Consider the following 13,992-nt stretch of genomic DNA (forward strand, 5'->3'; position numbering starts at 1 on the left):
CTCATAGAGCCACATTCACTAGCGTTTGGCACCATCGGCCTTTCATCTTCTTTAGCTTTTCTTGGTTCTTATGTCAATGGCAAAAACTTCAAAAATCGTACCTCAGAAGAAGAAAGCTTGCTATTCACGGCCGTCCGGCGACAAGGCGCCGGTGGAGCCGCCTTCCCACGAGTATGTTCCTGGCCCGTGTACTCTAAAAATCAATTTTAAGGTTGAAAATCCTTCGTCAGTTCAGGGTCGATGTGAGCACGTGTCGATGTACAAGTGCTCGATAACAGAGGGCCATCTCGAGGCTGTGAGGAAAGACTGCAACTGGGGTCCCGATGTTGTATTGCAAATTTCCTCTTCCGAAGAGAGCATCACCACTCACGTGGAGGGTTTTTTAAGTGTTTATACTTACCCCTTCACATTGGGTCCCGTCGATCCATTGATCATTGATTTTTGCAAAAGATATCAGGTCTCCCTCGGTCAAATTCATCCTTCTCTATGGCGCATAGTAATCTTACTTCGCTTCTTCTCCAACAAGGCCGGGGGGCTGGATTTCACCCTAAATCACATCCTAAATCACCTCATACGATTGTATCGGCCTCAAATCTTTTGAGGACTAATCAGGCTCCATCGTCGGACATCGAAAGCTTTAATGTCGAGCATCGACGAAGACAAGGATCGGGGTTGGATGGGCCATTATATTCGGGTGAGGACCTGTGACCTCATCCCGGAAGAGAAATCGGGGCCCTTACTTTAGGGCTATCTTTCACCGTTGACATGAGACAAATGTATGCATTTCGATTAGGGTCGTATTCTATGGTTACGATTCTACCATATGCCGTTCCCCGAGGAATGGAATTTCGACAGTAAGTGATTTTCATAAGGCGTTGCTTTTCGTATATTTCTCTGATTCTATCTGATATCTTTCTCCGATATACAGCTGCCCCTTGAATGCCACAAGCGGTATCCGACCTCGAGGATTGGGTTCGAAAATTAGCCTCGACTTTTTCTTATGCCGAACGCGCTTGGCGTGACTTGGAAAAAGGTAGATAGGAGGCCAAGAATCACGGTAAGGGTCACTTCTCATGTTTTTCGAAATGTTTTTTATGCTTCATTCGTTATCGACTTCCTTTCATGCAGGTGTAACCAAGGATGCCGTTTTGAGGCCTTCGAGTGGTGAGAAAGGAACCAAGTCCTCGGTCCCGGAACCGAGGAAAGATAAAAAGCAAAAAGCTGTCTCTCGGTCAGAGGACCCCAAGCCCAAAACTCGAAGGGTGAGGAGGAAGACAATCGCTCTTTCGACGGACTCGGTCCAACGACTGAGAGAAGAAGAAGAAGAAGAAGAAGATGCTTCGGCTCTGGTTATCCGATTTGCGAAAGCTATCGAGGTCGCCAGACCTTCTGAGCCGATGATGGCTATACCGGTCGGGGTTAGTTCCGATACCCTGAGTCTCGATCATAGCGTCCCGAGCGATTCGCTCGGGTCCATGATAGTGGGTCATTTGCCTGTATAATATTCCATCTTCAACCAGTGTGAATCGAGCAGCCTTGGTTCGTAGAACCCTCGATTCTTTAGGGTTCGATGGGAGTTTTCCGTTCTTTATGTATTCAATATACTTATTCCTCCAATCCCAGGTTAAGCTCGTGGAATTTATTTTGGCATGTCCCTCCTCGATTATAGATCTAGAGAGTTGAACGACAGTCCCCGAGTTGATCTTATCTTCCTCGACCGACGATCCCAAATTTGTGAGTGCGTCGGCCTCACAGTTTTGGTCTAGAGGCATATGTTGTAGGGTCCATTCTTTGAAACGGTGTAGAGTTACCTGTAATTTGTCCAGATACCTTTGCATCCTATCTTCTCGAACCTCGAAAGTTTTGTTTACTTGGTTGATCACTAGTAAAGAGTCACATTTGGCTTCGATGACTTCTGCTCCCAGGCTTTTAGCTAGCTCGAGACCTACAATCATGGACTTGTACTCGGCCTCATTGTTAGTTAATCTAGTGGTTTTGATGGATTGCCTAATAATTCCACCTGTGGGAGGTTTCAGTACGATGCCAAGCCCAGACCCCTTCACATTTGAAGCACCATCTGTGTAGAGGGTCCAAACCCCCGACAACGTACCCGATTTTAACAAGAGTTCCTTTTTAACTTCGGGTACGAGGGTTAGCGTGAAATCAGCCACGAAGTCCGCTAAAATTTGGGACTTGATGGTCATACAGGGTTGATATTCGATATCGTACCCACTGAGTTCGACGGCCCATTTGGCCAATCGACCCGATAATTCGGGCTTGTGCAAAATATTACGAAGTGGGTAAGTGGTTAAAACGCATATGGGGTGACATTGAAAGTATGGTCTTAACTTTCTAGAGGCGCTTTTTAGTGCAAGTGCTAATTTCTCTAAGTGAGGGTATCTATTCTTTGCTTCTCCTAAGGTCCGACTTACATAATAAACAGGAAACTGTGTACCTTGCTCTTCTAGAATTAGGATGCCACTTAGCGCGATTTTTGATACCGCCAAGTATAAGTAAAGCTTCTCATCTGTCCTCGGAGTGTGAAGTAGTGGTGGTCTTGATAGGTACCGCTTCAATTGTTCTAGTGCCTGTTGGCATTCCCGGGTCCATGCGAAATCATTCTTCCTTTTGAGTAGAGAGAAGAATTTGTGGCTTCGATCTAATGACCTCGAAATGAATCGGCCTAAGGCAGCTATCCACCCGGTTAGCCTTTGCACTGCTTTCACGCTATCCACGACGGTGATGTCTTCGATGTCCTTAATTTTGTCGGGGTTGATCTCGATTCCACGATTCGATACCATGAAACCAAGGAACTTGCCCGATCCAACCCCGAAAGCACATTTTTCGGGGTTGAGCTTCATGTTATATTTCCTTAAGATCTTGAACGTTTCCTGCAAATGAGTCAAATGGTCCTCTGCGCACAAGGACTTAACTAGCATGCCATCAATGTAAACTTTCATCGACTTACCTATTTGTTCTTCGAACATTTTATTCACTAGGCGTTGGTAAGTAGCTCCTGCATTTTTTAGCCCGAATGGCATTACATTATAGCAATAGGTTCCGTACTTGGCGATAAATGAAGTCTTTTCTTGGTCCTCCGGGTTCATTCGAATTTGATTGTACCCGGAGTAGGCGTCGAGAAAAGTAAGGATCTCGTGGCTGGCTGTGGCATCGATCATGCGATCGATGCTAGGTAGTGGAAAAGAATCTTTGGGGCATGCTTTGTTTAGATCTTTATAATCTACTCACATTCTAAGTTTGTTCCCCTTTTTAGGGACTACAACTACGTTGGCTAACCACTCGGGATATTTTACTTCCCGAATTGACCCTATTTTGAGAAGTTTAGTTACCTCATCCTTTACAAATGCGTGTTTTACCTCGGACTGAGGTCTTCTTTTTTGCTTCACCGGTTTAAACCTAGGGTCCAAGCTTAGCTGGTGCGTTGTTATCGATGGTGGGATCCCTGTCATGTCTAAATGGGACCAAGCAAAACAATCTATGTTATCTATAAGAAATTGAATAAGTTTTTGCCTGAGATCGGGGGTCAGCCCCGTTCCCAGGTATACCTTTTTCTCGGGTAGACGTTCAATTAATATAACCTGCTCCAGTTCTTCGATCGTTGACTTGGTGGCATCGGAGTCGTCAGGGATGATGAGAGCTCGAGGTGTCGGAAACTCTTCCTCGTCATCTTCTATTTCCTGCTTCACCAATTCGGTCGAGACTGGTTGCTGTGATTGCTACTTGTTTTCCTGCCTATCTTTTGTGCTCGACTTTTCTGAGGCCGATAACTTTGGTATTGGTGTTATCTCATCGACCGCAAACATTTCCTTTGCAGCATATTGCTCCCCATACACTGTCTTCACGCCATCCGACGTAGGGAATTTCATCACTTGGTGTAAAGTCGAAGGCATTGCCCTCATATTGTGGATCCATGGTCTTCCGAGTAGAGCATTGTACCTCATATCGCCTTCGATTACGTGGAACTTGGTATTTTGGATGGTTCGAGCTACATTTACGGGCAGAATAATTTCCCCTTTAGTTGTTTCACTGGCCATATTGAAGCCGTTTAAGACCTGAGCTGCAGGCACGACTTGATTCTGTAAACCGAGCTTCTCTACTACCCAAGATCAGATGATATTCGCAGAGCTACCTGGATCCACTAAGACACACTTAACTTGAACTTTATTTAATAGGATAGAAATTACCAGAGTGCCATTGTGAGGTTGAGAGATGCCCTCGGCTTCTTCAATTCCGAATGATAAAGTGCCCTCGGGTATATATCCTCGAGTTCGTTTTTCCCCTGCGGCCAGTATCTTTCCGTATTTGAGCACGAGTCCCTATGGAGTATCGACCCCACCGATGATCATATAAATGATATGCAGAGGTTCCTCTTGTTTATCTTTTTTGCTGACGTCCCTTTCTCTGAAGTGATTCTTGGCTCGGTCACTGAGGAAATATCGAATATGGCCCTCATTGAATAGACGGGCTACCTCTTCTCTCAATTGTCTGCAATCCTCGGTCTTGTGGCCATACGTACCATGATACTTGCACATCGAATTCAGGTTCCTTTGGGAAGGGTCAGTTTGCATGGGTCTGGGTCACCTAGTGTCTTTGATTCTTCCGATCACCGATACAATGCCCGATGCATCGACGCTGAAATTGTACTCCGATAGCCGAGGTGCTTCTATAGGATCAACATATTTATCAAAACCATTCTTGCTCATAAGCCCCCGAGAATTTTGTCCTCGATCATTCTTTCGATTGTTCCGAGCGGCATTGCGCGTTGAACCGTTGTTCATTCGATATGCGACGTACGGTTGATATCGGTCTCTGTTCGACCTTTGCTCCCTATCTATGTCCCTCTGGTTTTTAATAGCTGCCCTGTTCTGATGCATGGATTTGGAAGGAGCTCCCAACTAGTCATCTTCGACCCTAATTTTTGACTGATATCGGTTGTGTACATCCGCCCAAGTTATCGCTGGATACTCGATCTCCGCCTTGGGTGAACGCTTGGACGACCCAGTCGTTTGTGACCGGTGGCAATTCCATGCATTCCATTTGAAATTGGGATACAAACTCCCTCAGCATTTCATTACCCCTTTGCTTTACTTTGAAAAGGTATAATTTCCTTGTTGCAACCTTATATGGCACCAGCATGTGCCTTTACAAACGAATGCGCTAACATGGCAAAAGAATCGATGGAATTTGGTGGCCGATTATGATACCAAATCATCGCTCCCTTCGAGAGGGTTTCTCCGAACTTTTTCAATAACACGGATTCGATCTCATCGTCTTCCAAATCGTTACCCTTGATGGCACACGTATAAGAGGTGACGTGTTCGTTGGGATCGGTCGTGCTGTTATACTTGGGAATTTCGGGCATGCGGAATCTTTTGGGGATTGGTTTTGGGGCTGCGCTCGAGGGAAAAGGCTTTTGTACGAATTTTTTCGAATCCAGCCCTTTTAACATTGGTGGATCTCCCGGGATTTGATCGACCCTGGAATTATATATTTCTATTTTTTTATCATTGGCTTCGACTCGTTTTGTGAGTTCCTCGAGCAATTTAGTAATTTCGGGAGTAGTCCCCGATTCTTGCTCGTTTGACTTCACTATGGCTGGTACTGTCCTGTGGGTGATTTCTCGAAGCAGATTGGGCTCCGACCTAATTTTACATGAGTTTGGCTCTGCAACTGAGCTATCGCTATTTGCTGGGCTTGTAACATCTCGAAGATCATTCATAAGCTGACTCCGATCTCCTCCACGTTATGGGTGTCTCGAGCTACGGATCGAGTACCGCCCTGAATGCTTTTTTCCGGTTTGGAACGTTGGTTCGCCTCAAGAGCCACTTGCGAATTGACATCTAGCGGTACTTCGACTCGAGCTTCGGTGACATCGTTAATTCGCCTTCCGGCCCTGGGTGTCAATTTGTTGGTTTCATCTTGAAGGCCGACTTCGTAGTCGATAGGTAAAGCCATCAATCGAGGGTTTGCCATTGTTGATTTGAAGTTGTAAACTGGTGTGTATTGCAGATTTGTATCAAACAACCACTGTTACCCTTAGCCCCACGATGGACGCCAAACTTTTTACCCCGAAAATCAGATATAGTTGAATTTATTAGTGGTTCTAAGGATATGTGATATAGCTGGACATAAATCGTACTAGAAGTGAAATGTTTAGATTCCTGGCTATAAAAACGGGATATGAATTATTGAATGATGAGACTGAGTATGCTGAGTGAAACAAGCTCAAGAGATTTATTCTTCAATAAATAAAAGTACTCTTTTCTTACAATGTGTGAACCTGCCATGTGCTTACAGGGATTCCCCCTTTCATAGTAGAGGGGTCTTACTTTATTTACAATAAAAAATATACAGTGAAGAACCTATGATGGATTGTCTCTTTCTCGATTCCCGCCAAGATTCTCTCTCCTAGTGCGGTTGCAACGGCTCTTGTCTGTGAACTCGATACTGGCTCGAGCTCGTTATTGGGTCGAGCCCTCGGCCTTGGTTCGAGTTCGACATTCGGGGTGAGTGTCAATCGGTTTGTGCGTTTCCGACTACCTTCATGTTGCCTTGCGGTTCGATTTGGTCATGGGCTCGATAATGATACCGAGCTGACTCCTCGATCGGTCTTGGAGCTCGAAGCTTGTTTGTACTATCTTCGGAACTCATCTCGAAGTCTCACTTCGGTCGCTTACCATTCGAACCCGATCAAACGTACGAGGACCGAAATCTATTTCGACCATATACAACTTTATTTTCTTACAATGAAACAAGTAAGTTTCTAACGTATTCAGTCTATATGTTGTTTTACTTATGGCGAAACTTATAAATAATATATTTAACAATACAAAAATTTATCGTTAGCTCTAGAAATTAATAAAATAGACCTTAAAAAAAATCTGATTTGAAATTGATAAATTCATAAGTGATCTTGTTAGCACTCTTTTAGTTTCATTTTACATGATTGACCTATCGGATAGAATGTAATACAATTGTCTTCCTTATCAATAATTATTAGTGATTAACTATATTTTCAAGTATTTTTAAGTTAATAAATCTTTAAATTAGTCCCTACTAATCAAAGAGAATGTACCACACTAAATTTATTAAGAAAGAAAACAGTATAATAGTGCATAGTTATTTTCCTTTGTTACAGGTACCAAAACTGATCGAAATTATATCTTCTTGATGATAACAATTGCAAGAAACTGAAAATAAGTTTTAAGGTTTATTCATCATATTTTAACATAATCCCAAAATAATTCGTTAGTGATCAGATGAGCCTGCTTATGCTTGAGAGCGGAAAGTATTATCTATTGCAAATTGTTCATTGAATTTAGCAAAATGATTTTGTTAGATTTGAGTTTTTTGGTCTCTTTGATGGGGTGGGATGTGGGGTCCATGTGAGGTAGTACAAAGAAAGAATGTGGGGTTGGTTGATCATATAAGCAAAGGGCTAAACTGGCCAAAGTGTTCAAAATTTTTAAAGGTGTCTACAGTGAGATTCTCTATCAACCAATCATAGCTCAATTTAAACTGAAATGACTAGATAACCCTCAGAAGACCAAGCAAACATTTGGTATAGTTGTCAGCTAACTCTCTTATTAGATACTCTTTGTTCCGGTTTACGTGAACCTATTTTTTTTGATTCGTTTCAAAAAGAATGATCTTTTTCTAAATTTGAAAATAATTTAGCTTAAACTTTTAATTCTACCCTTAATGAGAAATTTTTATAACCTCATAAATACTTTGCACCCCTTTTTGATTTGTTTAGGATCACAAATTCTAAAAGTCTTTATTTTTTCTTAAATTCCGTGACCAATCAAACAGGTTCACATAAATTGGTACGTAGGGAACAGTAGAAAATAGACTTTTGCTATTGTATGTAGTTTTTTTTTATCTAAATTTAGAAAACCGTTGATTTCCTATTGAAGATCTGCATTTCTCTCGTTCAACAAAAGCGGCGGTTGTCACAAAAAAACTTTACTCTTTGTATTTTCCTCAAAATAGTATAAATATTTGATGGGTTCATGCTAGGGCTGCTTAACGGGCGGATCAGACGGTTATTTACTCTTAACGGTTTGACTTATCGGTTATCGGTTTTTAAATATATTAATCCGCTAGCCACCCAATAAGATATCGGGCGGATTGGTATCGATTTAGCTATTATCGGGCGGTTATCGGTTTAGTTTCGGTTGATTGAAATGATGACATTCTTCAGTGCCTTATAATGATGACGAACATTATAAATGCCTTTTTTGTAACAGATGAATTGTGTTTTTAACTATGATGCTTAGCTTATGGCAATGGTTGATATTAGCAGTATTAATCTGAGAGCTGTCACTGCTGGTTGTGGTTGAGGCTATTGCTCTGTAAATTTCGTTGTAACTGGCTTGTGTTCTTTCTTCTGCTATTATTTCGGATTTTACTAAGAAACGTTGACATGAAACTAGTTAGAAATTGCAGTGTCTCCTGGCTTTGCTTTGGCTATATAGTAAACTGTTTAAAGTTAAAGTTTTATAACAAAATATGAATTATTCTTGAAGATGGTAATCTTTCTGGAAAAATATATATTCTTAACGGATTATCCGTTAAGAAAATTGAATAATCCGCCCCCAAACCGATAAGCCGTTAATAAAAAAAATTTAATCCGTTCTTCGTCCGTTAAACGTTAACCCGATACCAATAAGCCATTAAGCTTCGGTTTCGATTCAGTTTTCGGTTTCGGTTCGGTTTCGAACACCCTTAGCTCATGCTCGGTTAAATTTAGGGTTTTACTACTTTATTCTTTGATGATTGTACCAAACTTTTCTAGACTTATTTAACGCGTGACAAATCAAAAACGATTGCGAGATTCTGTCAGGAATGGAGAATTTAACTAAGTTTTTAAGTTATGCAATCGAGTCCCAGACAACTTTAAGTTGTAGTTTTTATCATGTCAATTTAAGTCCCTTAATTTAGTAGTTTTAATTCAATGAAATCCTCATTTCTGTTACTGGAAATTGGACATGTGTCTTGCCCTAGGATACGTCATAGGATCCAATGTTAGATTTCTGTTATACATGTTGGCACTGTACTGAGAAGGTTATCCGAAATTTGAATACAATTTTCCTATTCTCTCTCTTCTCAATTTCTGCCATTTCTGGGTAATAAGAGCTTGCTCATGTTACAATGGTGTCAGGGCCACCTTGGAATCAACCATTAGTAGCAATGTCTTCTAATCCTGAGATACTCGACTTAGAGACGGAGATGAAGGCCATGCGTGTTCAGCTTTCGACGTTTGTGATCAGGCGAGCACAAAGTTTCAATCCCTAGAGTCGACCCAAAGCCATTTCCAAATTCAGCTCGATGAAGTCAAGGATACTAATCAGAAGCTCAATTTCATCATCTCTAATACGGGTCTATCTCAGCAAGAGAAATCAGCAGCCGCTACGCCATCTTCGGCGAACACTGGGGCTAACCAACAACTCGCACCAGTGACCTCTGTTCCAGTGCAACAACCAGCCTCAGTTACCGCTTAATCTGCTCGGGCGACCTACGAATATGGTGGTGTTTCAGGTACTAAATCTCCCATTTGTATCGACTCAAACTCTTTTCACTCCGTCCACTTTCCTGTGGGTCGAGGATTCACCTTCCCACCAGCTCTAATCTTTAACAGCCCTCCCCTTTTCCAAAACCCTATTTATTCTAGTTCCCCTCTATTACCAACCCTTGTTGTTTATTCCTCTAATTCTCCATTGTTACCAATCCCTGTTCATCCTGTTGATTCAAACCCAAATTAGAAAACCTTGAAGCATAAACTCAATTTTCCTGATTTCGATGGAACTAATCCTAGAGGTTGGTTGCGAAAATGTGAGAGGTTTTTTGAATTGTATGGTGTACCTGAGCAGGAAAAACTGAGTTATGCTCCATGAATGTTAGAGATAAGGTGGATGTGTGGTTTGATAGCTACTTAGTCAACCACAGGGGTAGAATTACTTGGAAGAAGTTTTGCACGAAGTTTGTAGACAGTTTGGTAATATCAGACCCCAAAATATTGTTGATGAGTTTAACAAAATCATGCAGGTTGGGAGTGTAGATCAATATCAGGAGCGATTTGAGGAATTAACTAGTTACATGACCATCATTAACCCTCTCCTAAATGAAACTCACTTTGTCTCTAGCTTTATTAGTGGCTTGAAGCCTAAACTTAAGCCATTAGTGAAGCTGGCCAACCCAGTAACCATTATGGATGCATATGAAGTAGCAAAATTATATGAAGAATCATTTCAACACTTACTGCCCTTATATCCTCCAGAAACAACCCAAACCTAGCATATCCAAGACATTTGGCCATTACCTATCCAAGAACTCATCCAGTACCAAAACCAACAACACTTCCAACACCAACCCAACCACTGAGAATCACCTATCCTAATCAGAGGCATGCTAATAGAGCTCCCCTTAAACCAAATACGTTTGAGGCACTTAGAGAATAAGGAATCTGTTATAAGTGTCGTGAGAAGTATGAGCTTGGCCATCAGTGTAAGGCCAAGACTCTTCATGCAATGGAAGGAGTGACTGTGGAAGGAGAGTCAAAAGTGAAAGAATTTGTGGATGTGTCTGAAACCTTAGAGGAGGTAGTGGAGGAACAAGCTGAGGTTTCTCTAAATGTGGTGTTAGGATTAAGCTGTGTAAGTGGAACCATTTCCACTATCAAGATACTGGGATATGCCAAGAAAATTCCTAATCTTGATTGATAGTGGTTCAACAACACATTCTTTCATTGGTCCTCATGTAGTCAAATTGTTGAAATTGCATGTGCAACCTATGGCAATTCCATTGAGGGTAGCAGTAGCTAATGGGCAGATTATGAGTTGTAATAAGGAAAGCCTACTATTTAACTAGAAAATGCAGGATGAGTTATTTTCTTTCAAAATTAGGTTTTTGAAGATTGGTAGTTATGACATGGTACTTGGTATGGACTGGATTGATGTGGTAGCTCCAGTAATACTGCATACAAAACCTCATAGGTTAAGCTTGATGAAGGATGGCAGAATGGTGACCTTGATTGGGGTAAATGAAAAGACTGAAGTAACACCAGTTGATACTGCAACATGAAGCAAAATGTTGAATAACAGAACCTGTATAATGATGGCTGAACTGTCTATGGCAACTGCTAGTCCAGCGGCCAAAGGAAAGAAGGAGATGGATCCTAGTATTGAAAAGTTGTTGGCAGTCTCTACGCTGATGTGTTTCAGGAGCCAATTGAGTTACCACCAAAGAGGAAATGTAATCATGTCATCGACTAATCCCTGGTGCTCAACCCTTCAATTTGAGGCCCTCCAGGTACTCTCATGATCAGTAAAATGCCACTGAGTCTATTATTACTGATATACTCAAAGCTGAAATTGTGGCACCGAATCAATCTGCATTTGCCTCTCTTGCCTTATTGGTTAAAAAGAAAGATTCATAATGGAGGTTATGTATTGATTATAGGAGATTGAATAGCTTAACTGCTAAGAACAAGTACTCAATTCCTATGATAGATGATTTGCTGGATGAACTAAATGGAGCTACTGTATTTTCAAAAGTGGACCTTAGAGCTGGATATCACCAGGTGAGAATAAGAACAGGGGAAGAATATAAAACTGCCTTCAGGACTCACCATGGGCTATGGCAATTCAAAGTCATGCCATTTGGGCTAACTAATACTCCAACCACCTTCCAGTCCTTAATGAACAATATATTTAAGGAACAACTGAGAAAGTACATATTAGTATTTTTTTGATAATATACTAATATACAGTCCAAACATGACTGAACACCTGAGACTTTTGGAAGTGGTGTCACAGATATTGAGGACGAACCAACTATTTGCAAAAAAGAGTAAGTGTGAATTTGGGCAGCCTCAAGTAGAGTATTTAAGGTATATTATCTCTGTAAGTGGAGTAAGAACTGATCAAAAAAAGGTTTCATCCATGATAGATTGGCCTACACCAGCTTCTGTGAAGGAATTAAGAGGTTTTTTAGGCTTGACCGGATATTATAGAAAGTTTGTCAAAAACTATGCTCAGTTAAGCAAGCCTTTAACCAATCTTTTGAGGAAAGGAAGTTTCTTATGGGACCAGGAAGATGCTACAACATTTCATAGCCTTAAGAAAGCCATGACAACTGCCCCAGCCCTAGCTTTACCTGATTTCAGCAAAACCCTTTATACTTGAAGTGGATGCTTGTAATACTGGAGTGTGAGCTGTACTGATGCAAGAGAGGAGACCTTTGGCTTTCATGAGTCAATCATTGAGAAAGAGACATCAAGGGTTGTCTACCTTTGAGAAAGAGATCATTTCTCTCCTGTTGGCAGTGGATAAGTGGAGGCATTACTTGCACCTACACCACTTCATAATCACGACTGGCCACTTTAGTTTGAAGTTTTTGCAGGAGCAGAAAACCACCACATCCTTACCGCACAAGGGCTTAACCAAACTGATGGGATTAAGCTATGGGATACAATACAGGAAAGGAGTTGAGAATCTTGTGGCGGATGCGTTGTCAAGGAAGCATGAACAAGCAACAATTAATAATCAATCACAGTATTTGATGTTAACTCAACTGCAATCTAAATGGCTAGAAGAGGTATTGTCAAGTTCTGAAGGAGATCAAGAAGTAGTGCAAGCTATAGCAACCCTGAGAATTAATCCTTCTGCTAACTTAGATGTTACATTGCAACAAGGTTTACCGAGATACAAGGGCAAGGTGTGGGTTGGTAATCATGGGTCTCTCAAACAACAATTGCTTTCAACTATCCACCACTCTAGACTTGGTGGACATTCTGGAACTATGAAAACTTATCATAGGGTGAATGCAATTTTTTATTGGCCTTCTATGGCTGAAGATGTTAAAAAGACTGTCCAAGAATGTGAAACTTGTCAGAGATGCAAGGAAGAACAAATGGCTTATCCGGGGCTCCTTCAACCATTACCAGCACCTAAAAGAGCTTGGGAGCGTATATCCATGGATTTCATTGAAGGCTTGCCAAAATCAGAAGGATATGATGCTATATTCGTGGTGTTATAATTCTGTATTGTTGTAATAAATAATTAAACTTACTGAAAAAAATAAAACAGAAAGTTAGTAATACTTGTTTAACGAAATAGATTCTGAAAAACAAAAAACAGTATAGGAATAAATCGAGCCCACTGAATACACAGTGTGCCCTTAAGGAAATTATTCCCCTCAAGTACCCGAGGTGCTGGAATATATCCTCCCAGGATAGAACGATTTAACTCATCGGAGTGTTGGTATCAAAACGCCGGTGAACAGCGAGCCACTCGAAGACTGTAAAACACACTGGAATTTATTGTGAAGAAGAAGAAGAAGAAGAAGAAGAAGCAGCAGCTCAGAAAATTTCGTAAGAAAAGATTCTACGATTCAAACTCTATTTATAGAGTTGCTGGCATTGTTTCTGAAAAAGTTTGCAACCTTTCAGAAACAGCCATGGCTGTTGGAAAAGGGTTGTTTGAAATATTGCGGGAAAAATATATTTAAAATAATCCGGGAAAGAAAACGGGCCTGACCGAACCCGATCGCGGGTCATGGGTTATTTCGGATTGAATTTTTTCGTTAATTATTTAATTAATTAATTGAAAGAAATTTTGTCCAAAAAGATTAATCAATCAATCTTTGACCAAATCCGAATCCGAATCCGAAGCCGGAGCCGGAGCCGAGCCGAGCCGAGCGAGCGAGCGACGACGACGACGACGGCGCGAGGCTTGCCTTTTTCTTAACTCTTTAAGAGCTAGAAGAAGAGCAATTATATATATATCCATCAAAAGCCTTTTCTTCTTCCGATATGGGACAATGTCCCTTTGCCAAGGGAAACTCAAATATTTCATTTTCCCTCCATTTCTCATTCACCCTCTTTAAGCTACACAAGCTTAAAATCCCAACAATTCCCCACATGAATGGGGAATGGCTATAAAATAAAGGAATGCACGGACGCGTGTGTGT

At 41.3% G+C, this 13,992-nt stretch overlaps 1 protein-coding gene across 1 annotated transcript; it reads left to right on the plus strand.

Annotated features, from left to right (window-relative positions):
- The first annotated feature begins 11,136 nt into the window (after nucleotides 1-11,136).
- LOC138907346 (uncharacterized mitochondrial protein AtMg00860-like) lies at nucleotides 11,137-12,206 on the plus strand. Its single transcript, XM_070197945.1, has 3 exons — nucleotides 11,137-11,300; nucleotides 11,482-11,602; nucleotides 11,838-12,206. The coding sequence occupies exons 1-3, from the start codon at nucleotides 11,137-11,139 to the stop codon at nucleotides 12,204-12,206; spliced, it is 654 nt and encodes a 217-aa protein (XP_070054046.1).
- Nucleotides 12,207-13,992: the final 1,786 nt, after the last annotated feature.

This window comes from Nicotiana tomentosiformis, chromosome 3, assembly GCF_000390325.3.
Source record: "Nicotiana tomentosiformis chromosome 3, ASM39032v3, whole genome shotgun sequence".
Taxonomy (NCBI): domain Eukaryota; kingdom Viridiplantae; phylum Streptophyta; class Magnoliopsida; order Solanales; family Solanaceae; genus Nicotiana; species Nicotiana tomentosiformis.